Source organism: Adiantum capillus-veneris, chromosome 22 (genome assembly GCF_014529385.1).
Source record: "Adiantum capillus-veneris isolate H3 chromosome 22, ASM1452938v2, whole genome shotgun sequence".
NCBI lineage: Eukaryota > Viridiplantae > Streptophyta > Polypodiopsida > Polypodiales > Pteridaceae > Adiantum > Adiantum capillus-veneris.
In genome coordinates, this window is record NC_140952.1 from 141,664,470 (window position 1) to 141,679,449 (window position 14,980).

Sequence of the window (14,980 nt, forward strand, 5' to 3'; positions counted from 1 at the left end):
GTGGCCCTGCCTATATGCATTGTGCCATGCTTTTATGGAATTTAGTTAATTTTAGAATGATTAATGGTACATAAAAAGATCAAAAGTTTTTAATAATTATTATGTTGAAACTTCAAATCATTTTGTTTCATCCCCCTTATTAAAAAAAAAACTAAATGAAGTTTTGGGAAAGATCATTTGAAAGGACATGATTTTGGGAAAGGTCATTTGAAAGGACATGGTTTCTTTCTTTTCAATTCTCTTCAAGACTTTTTAAGGATTTTTTGAGGGACACATGTCAAGCAAAACAAGGTGAAGAATCACGGTGGCCTGCAAAGTAGTACAAAGGAATGGGGAGTGGCAATGTCAAGAGTGGTCACAAGGTAGCAGAATGTATGTTGCGAAGTGATTCGACCAGTGGTGCCTCACTCTGCATACAAGCTAGTAGCATCACTGCTCCCATGGTGAGGGGGAAGTATATGCAGAGAATAAGCACAACTGAAAATAATAGAGGATATGACAATCAAGAGAGTAGTAAATGAATGGCTCATGTTAAGCACAAAGCTAGCAAGGCTTAGATGCATGCCACCTTCATGCTTCAAGGAGGAAGCAAACAAACTTACTGGGGTGAGTCGATGGCGATGCGTCGGCTCTGGTGCTGCTTGTCCACAATCTTCATTTTTTATGAGGAAGATCTCAACTCATGTGTGGTTCATATCATGACACCCCACACTTACTTGATGCAGCACATGCTGATCACATATTGTATTCCACATCATTATCTAATCTACCTTTAGCATCCTCCTCGCATCCACTTCTGCCTTTTCTACATCGCGTCGGGGTGCCGGTAGATGATCCTCCACTACATCACAATCATTGGTTGGATAGTCTCTTTGGAATCAGCAACATAAATAGTACTTCCTCTTAGTATGTAGACAATGAGTTGGCCTCTTTGATATCCCTCTTTGGGCAAGGTACTAGTGATGCAATTAGTCACAAAGAGCTCTCTTTTTTACTCTTTTGAGCTGCAGGCAATGCTGAGGAAGGTCAAGCCGCTGCTGTATATTGAAGGTGGACATTGCACCGACAGGATGCTCTTGATCATGATCCAGGAGTAGAGGAGGCTGTTGTTTCTGATGTTAGGAAAGCTGATGTTGATCATGGTTTAAAGGAAGCTCATGTTGATGGTCTATTAGAATTAGCTGCTCATGATGATAAGCAGGAGCTAAAGGAATATTCCTAAATTGATAAAGTGCAAAAGGTACTAGATCTTGAGGCTATTAGCAAAAAACAATACTCTCAAGGTAGGAAATGTGTCTAATCATAAGGTGGCCTTGGATAGTAGAGAGAGCATGTCCATAGCCAAAGAGAGCGTAGAAGATATGCAGGTTTCTAAAGGTCGTGGCGCCGCACCGACAATGGCCGCATCGCACAACAAGCATACTCTCCATGACCTGCTTTAGTGGTAACTTGCGTGCGATTGCACTAGTGAAATGCTATGTGAAAATGATGATTATTTCTACAGTACTAACTCACCTAACATTAACAGCTTGAGCACTAGCTGCAACAATCAATTGCAACACAAAGTCTGTGCCACAGTGCAGCCGCCGCTGTCGATAGCCAAGCTTGCTAATGCCGCGCTTACCCCACAGCTTTTCCAATGCTATGCATCATTTGCCTCACTTTCCTCATAGCTTCTCTCATGCCCTTCATCATCTCTCTCATAGCCTATGGGTAGCCTATCCAATGCTCTACACCATCTCTCCCACCTCCCTCACTCTTTCTCGCTAATGCATTTCATCAAATTGTGCACTTAACACACTCCCTCTCTTCTGCATACGGGCACCATGTCGCTTCTAGCAGCACTGGTGACAATGTAGAGGCATCTTCCTCTCGTGATGCACATGTACATGTACATGCACATAAGCAAAGCCATATCCCATCCCACCTACACCAGCTTTTCTCTTTCAAAATGCATCACTCCTCCCCAGCTCCTCCTGACATCATTGTTGTTGGTGAAACTTCATGCACTGTACATTACCAAAGCTTACTGTCGTTGCCACTTGCAATGCAGCTTGTGCACAACCACTCAAAATCACCATTGCCGTGCCGAGAGCATCGGATTTCTGCATCAAGTGATTACATGCTCACCTACAGCAGTGCTAAGAAGCACTCTAGCAAAGGAGTTGTGCATCACCATCATCATCATCCTTACCACCACTATCATTTCATACATCTAGGGGAAGAAAGCTTGTAATTCAAAGCTGATGGAGGGTATATAATGATGATTGTCTGTGAACAGACATTGAGAGCAGGCAGTGGTGGATCGATGTTCTTGGAAATGTTAGGCCCTAATGCTTTAGTAATGGTTTATTTACTTTTATTTGTAACCAAGGTGTAGATCTTTGAACTCTAAGGGTGTTTTTACACCTATGATGGTTAGTTTTAAGTGGGATTGCTTTTAGTCGTGCGAGGAACTTCTTGGCGCATCATGGTAGTTAGGAGTCATTAGTCATTTTCTACTTGGAGCAATCGGACTGTATTCGGCAAGGTGCTGTAACGTGTGCTTACATGATGCAAAATATGTAGTAATACAGTACATTTATTTTGTGTCAATAATGTTCTGTAGTTTTCTATTGTGTAGTAAAGCCATGTCGTATGCAGTTTACTGTATATTTACCTTGAATTAATGTTAGGGAAGTTAGTCCCTAACAATTTGGCGATCCTGCAATTGGTTTGAATTCAGCCTGAACAGTATGGCAATCAAGAATACAGTGGGGAACTGATATGCAAGTTGATATTGACCGCCTGAGGGAATTCGCTAATTGGGTAACCCCGCATGAAGAGTATGAGGAATATGCACCTAAGTTTTTGAAGGAGTTCTTCCCAAATTTTCCAGGGGAAATCAAAATTGCCGTGGCTGACAAGGTAGTTACTTCATTTCTACCTTTTGGGGCCTGCAACTTTCCTTTCTGCTACAGTCTGTATGAAAGGAAAATGTTGGTACAATATTTACAACAAAAAAAGAAGAAATCATGTATGAGTGGATTAGGACAAGGGTCCAATTTACCACAACACTCATATGGCACCCGGTTTGACTTAGGAGAGAATTTGCAGCAAGGGGAAGACAAGAAGAAGAGTCAGGCAATGATGGCCAAGCTGAACCTGTAAGGGGGGATACTACAGGAGCAGGTACTGTTGGGGCGGGGACTGAACTACAAGAACCTAAACACAGGCTATTGCAATATGGTATGCATGCTTTTGCTAACTATAATGATTTGAAACAAAGACTTTTGTCAGGTTCAGGGAAGACAAAACACCTGAAGACATTTTGAAGAAATTGAGAAAGTTAAAGAAAAAAGACTTGTTGGTTGAAGATGATTTGCCCAAAAGTTTAGGAATTTAAACAACAGATTGGAAGTGGCACAACAACCCTCTATGGAGCAGTTGGGGGGTTACTTTTGTAAGGGACTCAGACAAGAGTACAGGAGTGCAGTAGCAGGGAGACCCCCGTTAGCAAATGCATAAGACTTTATTGATTTGGTTGAGGCAGCAGCCAGAGCTGAAAGAAGGTATGGAGATAAAACTGTCTTATGGGAAAAGAAGAAGAAGAAGAAAAGTGATGACACAGAATCAAAATCTGAAGATTTAGGGTCAAAAACTGATGATTTATATCGGTTACGGGAGTTGACACTGACAATGATGAGGAGGAAGATTGGTCAGAAAAGAAGAAGGCAAAGAAAAAGGATAAGGAAATGAAGAAGCTGAAGAAAGATAAGGATTCTCCAAAGAAGGATAAATAGCAGGGAAAGGATGTGGTGACTGCAGATGCAGTCAACAAAATTATTTAGGATAAATTACAAACTTTGGGCATGAACGAGTTTGGCATGTCAGAGAAACCATATTGTCAGGTATGTCAAAGGTTTGGACATGAGTATGACAATTGTTATTACAACATGGATTTCAGGGGAAGAAGACCTGAGTACATTACTCAAAAGATGAGGGAGGTGACTGCAAGCATGATTGCTTCTCAAGGTCCTAATAGGAGATATCAGGGACCTACACCTCAGAGACGGTTTCAAAATCCAAATAAATGGGGATATCAAAAGAGGAATCAGAACAATATGCCACAATCACCATGCAATTATTGTGGAGTCATGGGTCATCGACAAGGACCTAACTGTGAACTTTGGTGTCGACATCGGAATGATAGAGGAATTCCTATTATCAGGTACAACAATAACAATAATAATCGACCTCCAAAACAAAATCCACCACTTCTACCACAACAGCAACAACAAAGACCTCTGGGTCAGGCTAATTTAGTAATATTGGAGGAATGGACTGAAGAGGCATGGACTGAGATGGAATGGATTGAAGAAAAGGTAGAAGTTATCAAACAGAACAACAAACTGATCAGCAGGTACAGGAAATTAAATTTGCTCAGGAAATACCTAAGCAACATCACAATTGTGATTGTACAGCCTGCATCCTCATTGAGGATATTCCAGAAACCAGTGGGTGCATTGATGCCATGGTGGTCACTAGGGCAAAGGCCAAGGTTGGAACCTCCACCTTAGAAGAGGTAGACAACTCGAACAGTTTGAATTGGAAAGATCAAAAAGCAGTAAGGATAGCGGCCCTCAAAGAAGTGCAAAACTCTCAAAGAGGGGGTGTACCACCTAAGGAATGGAATTTTGTTATAAGATCCTTGGATGACTAGGGGAGATGAAATGTCGATAGCAGTCCACATGAACTGCAAGAACAGGTTGATGGTGATGACTTTTATGAAGCATTGTTGTCAGCTCCAATGACCATTATAGTGAAGCAAATGTTGAGGCTGGTGTACCTTCATTTTCACAACAATTGTTGAAAAGAATTATTATAGAAGTGGCAGGAAAGAATCAGGAAACTAGAATGGAACCTAAGGATACTATTTGTGGAGAAGCTTGTGAAGTTCAACCTTTGGATGTTGATTACAAGGTAGTCGTAGTTGGGGCTTCCATTGGAAAAGTTTTTTTCCCAGGTGTACTCTTGGATGGGGGGTCAGGAGTTAAAATCCTCCCGGAGTCAACCTGCAAACGTTTGAATCTTTTGAAGTGCAATCCAGCTCCTTTTCAGGTTAAAATGGCAGACCAGAGGTGGGTTCAACCTTTGGGCATTTTGAGAAATTTGCAGATCTCAGTTGGGGGACTGCAATTTGTAGCCAACTTTGTAGTACTCAGGTTGGAGGAATCTATTTGTTCTTATCTAATCATGTTGGGAAGGCCGTGGTTAAGAGCAACAATAGTAAAGCAGTTATGGGGATCAGACTCCATTGTGATCAAAAGGGGTAAGAAGAAAGTTAGAATGCAAATGGATGCCAGAAAGGTAATCCCACCAGGTTTTAGGGCATTGCATGCAGAAGGATTGAACATGGTAGAAGAGATCGGAGAGGATGTTGAAGAAGAATTTCTTAGAACCAATTCACCAGTGGTACCTATCTTTGAAGTGGATGTGCAAAAGATAGCCACTAAGTATGTTTTGCAGCATGAGGATGACGGGCTAAAGTCCTTGACTCAGGAAGCACTGATTGCTCAGGGTAAGCAGTCACCTACCAAAATGGGTAATGAGTTATTGAAGAATTTGCAAATTGCAAACAAAGAAAAATTGGAAGCCATTGAAGCAATAAAGCAGGTAGAAAGAGTATTTGAACATCAAATGGAAAGGACTGCAAGAGTCACTCAGGATGAATTGCAGGAACTGAACCTGAACACTGAGGAGGAACCACAAACAGTAAAGGTTTCAGCAACATTAGATGAGGAGTTTAAGCAGAAACTGAAGCAGTTGTTGCCGTAATTCAAAGATGTTTTTGCATGGAAATATACTGATATGAAGGGAGTAGTTGCTAGCTTTTGCCAACATAAAATTAACTTGAAAGCAGATGCACTTCCAATTGTACAACAACAGTACATGATGAATCCTAACTATGCCAAACAGGTTAAAGAGGAAATTGACAAACTGTTGACCGTGGGTTTCATTTACCCATCGGATGAGGTTACTTGGTTGTCGCCAATTGTTATTGTTCCAAAGAAGAATGGTAAGATCAGGGTCTATGTAGATTACAGGAAACTAAATACTGCTACAGTAATTGATCCATTTCCTTTACCTTTTTGTGATACATTACTGGATGCTGTAGCGGGACATGAAATTTACAGTTTCCTGGATGGTTTTAGTGGATACAATGAAATTTTAATGGCACTTGAAGACAGAGAGAAAACAACCTTTGTGACTAAATGGGGAGTTTATGCTAGTAATTTGATGACATTTGGCTTGAAAAATGCTCCACCAACATTTCAGAAAGTAGTTCAGCGTGTATTTGAAGGATACCTTACAACATTTATGAGGGTTTTCTTGGATGATTTTAGTGTTTTTGGAAAGAAACAGGATCATCTAGAGCACTTGAAGTTATGTTTTCAAAAATGCAAGGAATTTAGACTGTCACTGAATCCAGCCAAGTGTGCTTTTGTAGTTAAAAGAGGAGTTCTCCTGGGACATGTCATTTCTAAAGAAAGAGTGTTTATAGATCCAAGAAAAGTGGGAACTATCAATAAAGCACCAGAACCAAAGACCATTAAGCAATTGGGAAGATTTTTGGGTCAAGTGAAATGGCATAATCGATTTTTGAGATATTTGGCACATGTTTGTACACCACTAACCAGACTTACAAAGAAACATGGGAAGAAGAGCAGGGTAGAACATTCAGGATATTGAAGAAGATGCTGACTGTAGCACCTATTTTGATTGTTCCTGATTGGAATTTACCATTCCGTATCTTTGTAGATGCATCTCATGTGGCAGTGGGTGCAGACTTGGGTGCAGACTTGATGTAGGAAACAAGGAGAGGTTGGTTTAGACCAATTTACTATGCAAGCAGGGTATTGACACCTGCAGAGAAGAATTATTCAGTGACTGAGAGAGAGTGCTTGGGAATGATCTATGCCTTGCAGAAATTTAGACATTACCTTTTGGCCAATAGGGTAATTTTTCATGTAGATCATCAAGCTCTTATTTATTTGGTGAACAAACCATATTTGTCAGGAAGGTTGGCTAGATGGGATACTGTTGTTGCAGGAATTTGATTATGTGGTCATATATACTCCTGGACGACTTCATGTTTTGGCGGATTACCTCAGTAGATTGGAAACAAGTGAAGTTGATTCCTCAGGAGTACCTGAGCAATCACCTAATGCAGATCTGCTTTTAGTTCAGGTGACTGACCAGTCAGGGGATTGGTATGAGAATATGTTTGAGTTTTTTACTGAAGGAGTGTTACCTGAATCTATGACCAAAGATCACAGGAAGAGGATGGCATTGAGAAGTAAACCATTTACAATTATTGCAGGACTTTTATATAAGAGAGGCTTTGTCAGGTAATAAGGAGATTTGTGCCACAACAAAAAGCAGTTTTGGCAGAAGCTCATGCAGGGAATGCAGAAGGCCACTTCTCAGGAGAGATTACTGCAAGGAAAGTTTTTCAAGCAGGACTCTGGTGGCCAACAGTAATTAGAGATGCTCAAGAGTTCAATAAAAACTGTTTACTGTGTCAAAAAAGATGGTAGGCCATTGAATGCGGATAGAATGCCATTACAACCTATTTTGCCTTTAGAACCATTCCAAAAATGGGGATTGGATTTTGTTGGTCCAATCAAACCACCTTCTAGATTTACACAAAACAGGCATATCTTGGTTGCAACTGACTACAATACAAAGTGGGTAGAGGCAGTGGCTCTAAGAGACAATAAAGCAAAAAGTGTAGCCAAGTTTTTGTACAGAAACATTATGACAAGGTTTGGCTTCCCATTGAGCTAGTTTCTGATCAGGGAGGACATGTTATTAACAAAGTAATCAGTAAATTGACTAGACTGCATATGATTTTGCATAAGAAGTCAACAGTGTACTATCCCCAGGCCAATGGACAAGCAGAAAGTACCAACAAGATTTTGGTCAGGATTATCAGGAAGCTGGTCAATCAACACAGGACTGATTGGGATGAAAAATTGGATGCTGCACTATGGGGTTTCAGGACAGCATACAAAGTTACTACTGGAATGACACCATTCAAGTTAGTATATGGGTTGAAAGCAGTGGTGCCCATGGAATTTATAGTGTCAAGTCTCAAGGTTGCAGTTTAGGAAAAGTTGTCTCCTGAAGGCTCAATCGGTTACAGGAAAGAGGCTTTACTGAGGTTGGAAGAGGATAGAATCCATAGCCAGTACATTGCTAAGATTATTCAACAAAAGAGACAAGCTTGGATTAACAGAAATATTAAATTCAAAATTTTTTCTCTAGGTGATTGGGTACTGGTCTATAACAGTAAATTGGGCCTGAGACCAGGTAAACTCAAACTCAGGTATGTGGGGCCATTTCAAATTGTAAAATCAATGGGGCCCAATACTTTTTTACTGTGTGATCAAGAGGGTGCAATTATTCAGAAACCTATCAATGGATTCTGACTTAAACCATTTTTTGGGCAAAGGGTCGTGAATCAAGGGGGGCATCTTATAAATGATGATTTTTCGATGATGACTAGTTATGCATGTGAAAGGGTAGTGCACAATCACAACCTGCAGTACAACTCATTCTTGTGTTTTATGACGGGGTGGAGGATGTCGACAGTTCACAACGCCTCTGCGAGTGTTGGCCCGGATGCAAGAGCCGATAATGAAATTCTTGCCACGTTAAGAAGCTTTGCAAGAAAGACTCGCTTTCAAGGCCGATGGTGCAAGACCCAAGATCTGATGATGAATCAAAGATGGTAACCCCTACCCGCATGGTACAACCCAAAGAGGAAGCTTTCTCCGACTACATGTTTCTTGATTTCAGGTATGACTTGGAAAATAATGAAGTAAACAATGCATGGCTTAGAAAAATTGGTCTCCCTGATTTTTCAAGACTCCCATGGGTGAGTTGGAGAAACAGTCACATGGCCACAATTTACTTGAAGCAACTGCAGTCAAATGATGGACATATTTTCAGGGAAGACTATTTGACTGAAGAGTTAGTAGTTAGGGTGTTTGACCTCTCTATTGCAGAGGATAATGAGTTCAACAAGGCTAGTGAGAAAGATATGACTAGGGCTTTTGGTCCATCTCAAGGAGAAAGGCATTATTACCAATTGTCGGGAATGAAGAATGCAGTTAGGCTGCAGTAGAATAGGTGGTTTATAAAAAGGGTCTTTTTGTTGGTAAAGTCTGAATACATCAGCAGGGAGAATTATGGCAACTTTAGCTGCAGAAAGTGGTAGACACATGGGGTGGGCTAATATTTTATTTGATAGGATGAAATTTGAAATTTACACAAAGCAAAGAAGGAAAGATAGGACAACTAAGGTTGGGCCTTATCTTGCTGTTGTGTTTCAATATGCCAATAGCAAAAGAATTTTGCAGGGGATACAGCCCTAATTTTCACCACAGGTAACTGAAGATGTGGGCTCTTCAATAAGAAGAGAGAAGAGATAGAAATTGTTATTGGACAACAGACCTGTGTAGATAGATAAAGACATTCAGGATCTTTTGTGTGCAGATTACTCTAAACAAGAATCTTTGAATGCAATGAAAGATAAGATGGAAAAGGAGTTTGGAGATTTGTTTTCTGATACTCTAGCAGGTGTGCCTGAAAAGCATGTGATACCTGCAACTGCCAAAACAGGTTTTAAGATTAGGAGACTTCATAAGTTGTCAGAGCAGTAGCCTATAGCTACAGTTGGAGATCCTATTTTGGAGAGACCTGCAATTTCTAAAGCTCAGTTTGCTAATGTCTCTTTTGCTGAAGTGCATGAAGGGGATCGGGGAGCACCACAGACGGAGAGTGAGAGAGAGAAGGAGACACACAATACACAGATATGGGTGGGGAGACTCAAAAGAGTGAGCAGCCCCCTATACACTTATGCTATGTATAAGGTATACAAGTCAGTGGGCGCCCAGACTCTGGGCGGCCGGGCAAGGCACATACGCCTATACCCCAACAACCTCCCACTTAAAGGCGACTGTGCCTTTAAGCAAGAGAACCTAGTCTAAAGACTACAAAAGGCGAGAGAAAACCGCTCTCAACCGATGCCCACTGGCTGGCTGTGATCGTGTGCATCCAGCTGTCCTGCTCCCGTGTAAGTCCATACACCACCAGACGTACCACACACGTACTGCAAGTATGTACGCAATACCTGCATATCTCCCTCGTGCACTATGCCATCATCAGTCAACAAACGACTGACAACCCCAACTGCAAATGCTCCCACTGCAGCTGCGATATCCGGTCTCAAGATCAGCATCTCATACATGAGACCACCGAATGCCGATGCAATGCTAGCGGGCCCTGCTAGCTCTACGGAGCATGCATCAACATATATATCCCTAGCAATAGGCATCTCTGACTGACAAGGCGTGTCAGCCACATGCATCTCCTGACTGTCCGCAAAAGACGCATCAACCTGTCGTGCAACCTCAGAGCAAACCAGCTGCTCTAGGTGTCTGTTGGAAGACATATCCTGCACAACTATATCCCCATGGTCACTGTCGAGCATAGAAAGGAATGATTGCATAATCGCTGACATCTCAGTCTCCTCTACAATCATCCACTGCAAACATGACCACTCAATCTGTTGTGACTCACTAGAGCTCTCATGCTCTAACTCCGTATGCATAGACTCTTGCACAACGTCCTCCTGTCGTGACTCACTAGAGCTTGCAAGACCGCTCTACCTGTCTATCCTGCATAGAAGTATCTCGCACAACTGACTCTTTGCTTTGCTCAGTCACTAGCAAAGCATGCATGTCTGACTCTGTCACCTCTCTGTGTGACTGCTCAAGTCGTGCCCCAACTGTGTGCACAACGAGCTCACTACTCTGCACTCCATGCAAAGCATCCTGCAACCCACAAGCAAAAGAGACTCGCCTGCTCTCTCGCTCTCTACCTGGCTGCGTGATCATAGAGACAACACCGTCTCTCACGTGATCCACATGCAATGGGTAACCTGTACCATTCCTGGCACCTCTCGCAATCACTAGTGAACCCAAATGCATCACAAAATCTCGCTCTCGTAGCGAAATCTGACATCCACTATCCCGTAACTGTCTGACTGAGATCAAATCCCATCTCAGATCTGGCACATAACGCACATGACGCAGGGTAAATCTCATACCACTGGGCAAGGACAAACATACGTCTCCTGTACCCTCAATGTCATACACAGCACCATCAGCCATGTGTACACAACCAAGTCTCCCACTAGAAAACGTGCTAAACCACTCACGATGCGACGTGACATGGAAAGTAGCATCTGAATCTAGTAACCAATGTGAAGACAATGTGCAATCCGATATGCAATCCGTAGACATAAGATCGTCTGAAGACAAGCTAGATGTAAATGTGACATCGCCGTCACAAGCATACTCAGTAACCATCGTACTGATCTCACTAGCATCTGTCATGCCCAAATATGCATCACGCATCTGTCGCCTCCGTTGTCTCAAACGCCTAAAACATCGACGCCTAATGTGCCCTCTATGTCCACAATGCCAACATGTCAAGTGTCTATGCCGTCGAGACTTGCGTGTGGGACCAATCTCTCCCATGGACATAGAAGTGGGACTAGACTCCCCAGTAGACATGGATGTCGCGTACATAGCATGTAAACTCTTCCATAAAGCATGAGTTGTAGTCTCCCTCGAGACCTGCCAGTAAACAGACTCAACCAGATGCAAACAAATTGTAGACATGGCTAACTCATCAAGATCCTGCCAATCATCATCACGCATAGAATTGGGCTTCGCCGATAAACCACGCAAGGGTGTATCCTGCCCCAAATCCGCCAATGCAACAAGCATATGCTCCTTCCAAGCAACAAAATCTGCACCATCAAACTGTGTCAGACCATAACGCTAGAAGTCAAATGAAAAATCAGCCATAATGCTCGCAAAAGAGCAACCAACAATCAGTAGCAAATGTCAACCAAATCAGCCCTAAACTGGCTCAAATTGCATCAACAAAAGTCTGCAAATATGGCTGCAAATCAGCCCCAAAACAGCCCCAAATTCAGCTCTTAAACAACTACATAAACAAGTCACAAATGTGTCCCAAATCAGCCTACAACTGAGCCATACATGGACACCTGCAAAGAGGAAACAATGGCTGAAAATTCAGCGCCCAAATAAGCCCTCAAACCTGCCTGTAAACTTGTAAACCTGTAGCTGAAACCTGCTGAAAAACCTCAAGCCATTAGTGCTCGAATCCGGCTACCTAGCTCGTAGCCACACAAGCATACATCACAATACTCACTCCAGTGAGTGTGCCAAGATAACTGTACGCCTGTCAAACCCGTGAGCTAATCACCAAGCCCACACTGTGCGGTATCGATGCATACACACACAAATCTCCCACCTGCAGAGAACACCGCACACAAATGCTGAGTGCAACCCGCAATCTCTACCTAGATCGCATAAATGATACGCATAAAACTCCTGGGAAAATTTTGCCAGAGTTTCGTCAATAAAACGGCCACAAAACCAGTAACCAAACTGACTGCACGCTCAAAACCATGAGCAACCAAAGCGCATCAAACCGTACTCCAAATGCATGCACCAAATCTCCCCACTTTGCATACATCATTGCAAACACCTGCAAATCTAGTACACAAATATCTGCTCTACCGTCGAGAGCGAGCGAGCTATCGCCTCGAAGCTCTCAAAGCCGTCGTGCTCTCCGCGGTCACCATAGCTCTGATACCAATTGAAGGGGATCGGGGAGCACCACAGACGGAGAGTGAGAGAGAGAAGGAGACACACAATACACAGATATGGGTGGGGAGACTCAAAAGAGTGAGCAGCCCCCTATACACTTATGCTATGTATAAGGTATACAAGTCAGTGGGCGCCCAGACTCTGGGCGGCCGGGCAAGGCACAGACTAAATGGGAACAAGGGTTAGAATATAGACATGTGCTTATGGATCTATCTCAACAGGGGGCCAAGCTAAAAGAGGTCCAAATGAGAGATGGTCTGCCAAAGAGCAAGGCTAGCTAATGGAGTTTAAATACCTTAGGGTTAGCTTCATTAAATACCTCCAAAGGTTAGTGCTAAAAGTCCTTTGACCTTAGGCAAGCTAGGGTTGTGCTTAAGGTGGGAACCCTGCCCAAGCTTGAGGTGTTTGTCGTGCTTGTTCACTAAGGTGCTTGAGGTGCTTAATGACTAAGGTGCTTGAGGGGCTCAAGGTGTTCCAAAAGTCAAACTAGATCCGTACTCAAGGGGGGGTGAGCCCTCATTGTAGGATCATGAGAGAGAACACACACACCCTCACAACCCTAGTCTAAAGAAGCAACAAGGACACATGTCAAGCTCCTCTCCATGTTGCCCTCATGGTATGCCTAAAGCCTATTGGCTGGCTTCTCAAGGGGTCCAGTGATAATTTAGCTAATTAAATTAATTTTTTGTGCATTTATCAATTCCTCTCTCTCCAAAGGCTAGCATGGTTGCTTAATACACACAATGCATGTGATTGGCTAAGCTTATAGGGGTCCAATCAACTTGAATCTTGAGTACAATGAGGGGTCAACCAAGGAAGCTAGGGGCTTTCTTAGAGGGTATACTCCCCCCCCCCCCCCCCCCCCCCCCCCCCCCCCCCCCCCACACACACACACACACACTCTCTCTCTCTCTCTCTCTCTCTCTCTCTCTCATTGTGTGAAGTGCAAAATGCAAGAGCTCCATCTCCTTCTCCAAGCTTGTAGAGAAGTTGAGAGCCTACACCAACACTCTTGGCTATGGAATGCAAATCCAACCAAGAGCCATGCTTCAATGCTTAAGCTTGCCATCTTCTCCATCTTCATTACTATGCTATTATGCTATGCTAAGCAAGGAGAGTGATGATAAGTGAGGAACTATTTCTTTCTCCTATGATTGTTTCTTCTTCATCTTCCGTATCCTCATTCCCCACTAGCTCTCTCAACCTTTGAAGGTTTTTGAGGCCTTGGGATTGAGGCCAGGGATGGTTAATGCTTTTACAAATTTTATGTTATGCATGAAGCTTTCTATCTTCATTGCATCACCTAGGTCACAAGGAGCACAAAGATTGTATTGTACCAAGTCTCTCATTAGGGGAGAATCTATATTACAAAAGCCTATTGGACAGGGGACTGGTTCCACATATGTAATGGGAATGGCCTGAACTTTGAGAATAACAGAATTAAGAGAATTAGAGTGAGCATTTTTGTGAGATCACTTTGAGAACATAGAGGGTAAACTTAATTGATGGTAGCAACATAAACATAGTACTTAATTAGCTTGGCATGAACAATACTTTTGCAAGAGAGAGAGTATTAGAGAACATGACAATAGTTGAGGATCGAATTTACTTGGAGCTGGTCCCCCCTCCAAAAGGCGTTTGTATTATAGATTCTCCCATCAAGAGAGACTTGGTACAATACAATCTTTGTGCTCCTTGTGACCTTGGTGATGCTATGAAGATGGAAAGCTTCATGCATCACGAGCATAACATAAACTTTGCAAAAGGCATTAAATATCCCAAGCCTCAGTCCCAAGGCCTCAAACACCTTCGAAGGTGGAGAGAGCTAGCAGGGAATGAGGGTAGGGGAGAGGAAGAAGAATCATCCATAGAAGAAAGAAATAGTTTCTGACTTATTATCACTCTTCTTGCTTAGCATAGCATAATATCATAGTAATGAAGATGAAGAAGATGGCAAGCTTAATTTGCATTCCATAGCCAAGATTGTTGGTGTAGGCTCTCAACTTCTCAACAAGCTTGGAGAAGGAGATGGAGCTCTTGCACTTTGCACTTCACATAATGAGAGTGTGTGTGTGTGTGTGTGTGTGTGTGTGTGGGAGAGTATACCTCCCCCTTTCAAGCTTGGTCCACCTCTCTCTCTCTCTCTCTCTCTCTCTCTTATTATTTAATTATATCATTTGGACATGTGTCCTCTTTTTCCTCTTCGAGAGAAAGAACTTAATTAT

At 42.6% G+C, this 14,980-nt stretch overlaps 1 protein-coding gene and 1 pseudogene across 1 annotated transcript; both read left to right on the forward strand.

The window, feature by feature from the left end:
- Positions 1-329: 329 nt before the first annotated feature.
- Positions 330-2,236, forward strand: LOC147430339 (uncharacterized; annotated as a pseudogene).
- Positions 2,237-5,850: 3,614 nt separating this feature from the next.
- LOC147430340 (uncharacterized) lies at positions 5,851-9,172 on the forward strand. The gene is made up of 8 exons (XM_086495123.1): positions 5,851-6,621; positions 6,681-6,847; positions 6,896-6,926; positions 7,093-7,339; positions 7,426-7,520; positions 7,794-8,083; positions 8,189-8,371; positions 8,845-9,172. Exons 1-8 carry the CDS (start codon positions 5,851-5,853, stop codon positions 9,170-9,172), a joined length of 2,112 nt encoding a protein of 703 aa, XP_086351249.1.
- Positions 9,173-14,980: the final 5,808 nt, after the last annotated feature.

Coding starts and splice junctions, on each gene's coding strand:
- LOC147430340 (XM_086495123.1), top strand. CDS start 5,851: ATGAAGGGAGTAGTTGCTAGCTTTTGCCAACATAAAATTAACTTGAAA. Junction 6,848..6,895: donor GACTTGGGTGCAGACTTGAT/GTAGGAAACAAG, acceptor CTATGCAAGCAG/GGTATTGACACCTGCAGAGA. Junction 8,372..8,844: donor CCAGGTAAACTCAAACTCAG/GTATGTGGGGCC, acceptor TCTTGATTTCAG/GTATGACTTGGAAAATAATG.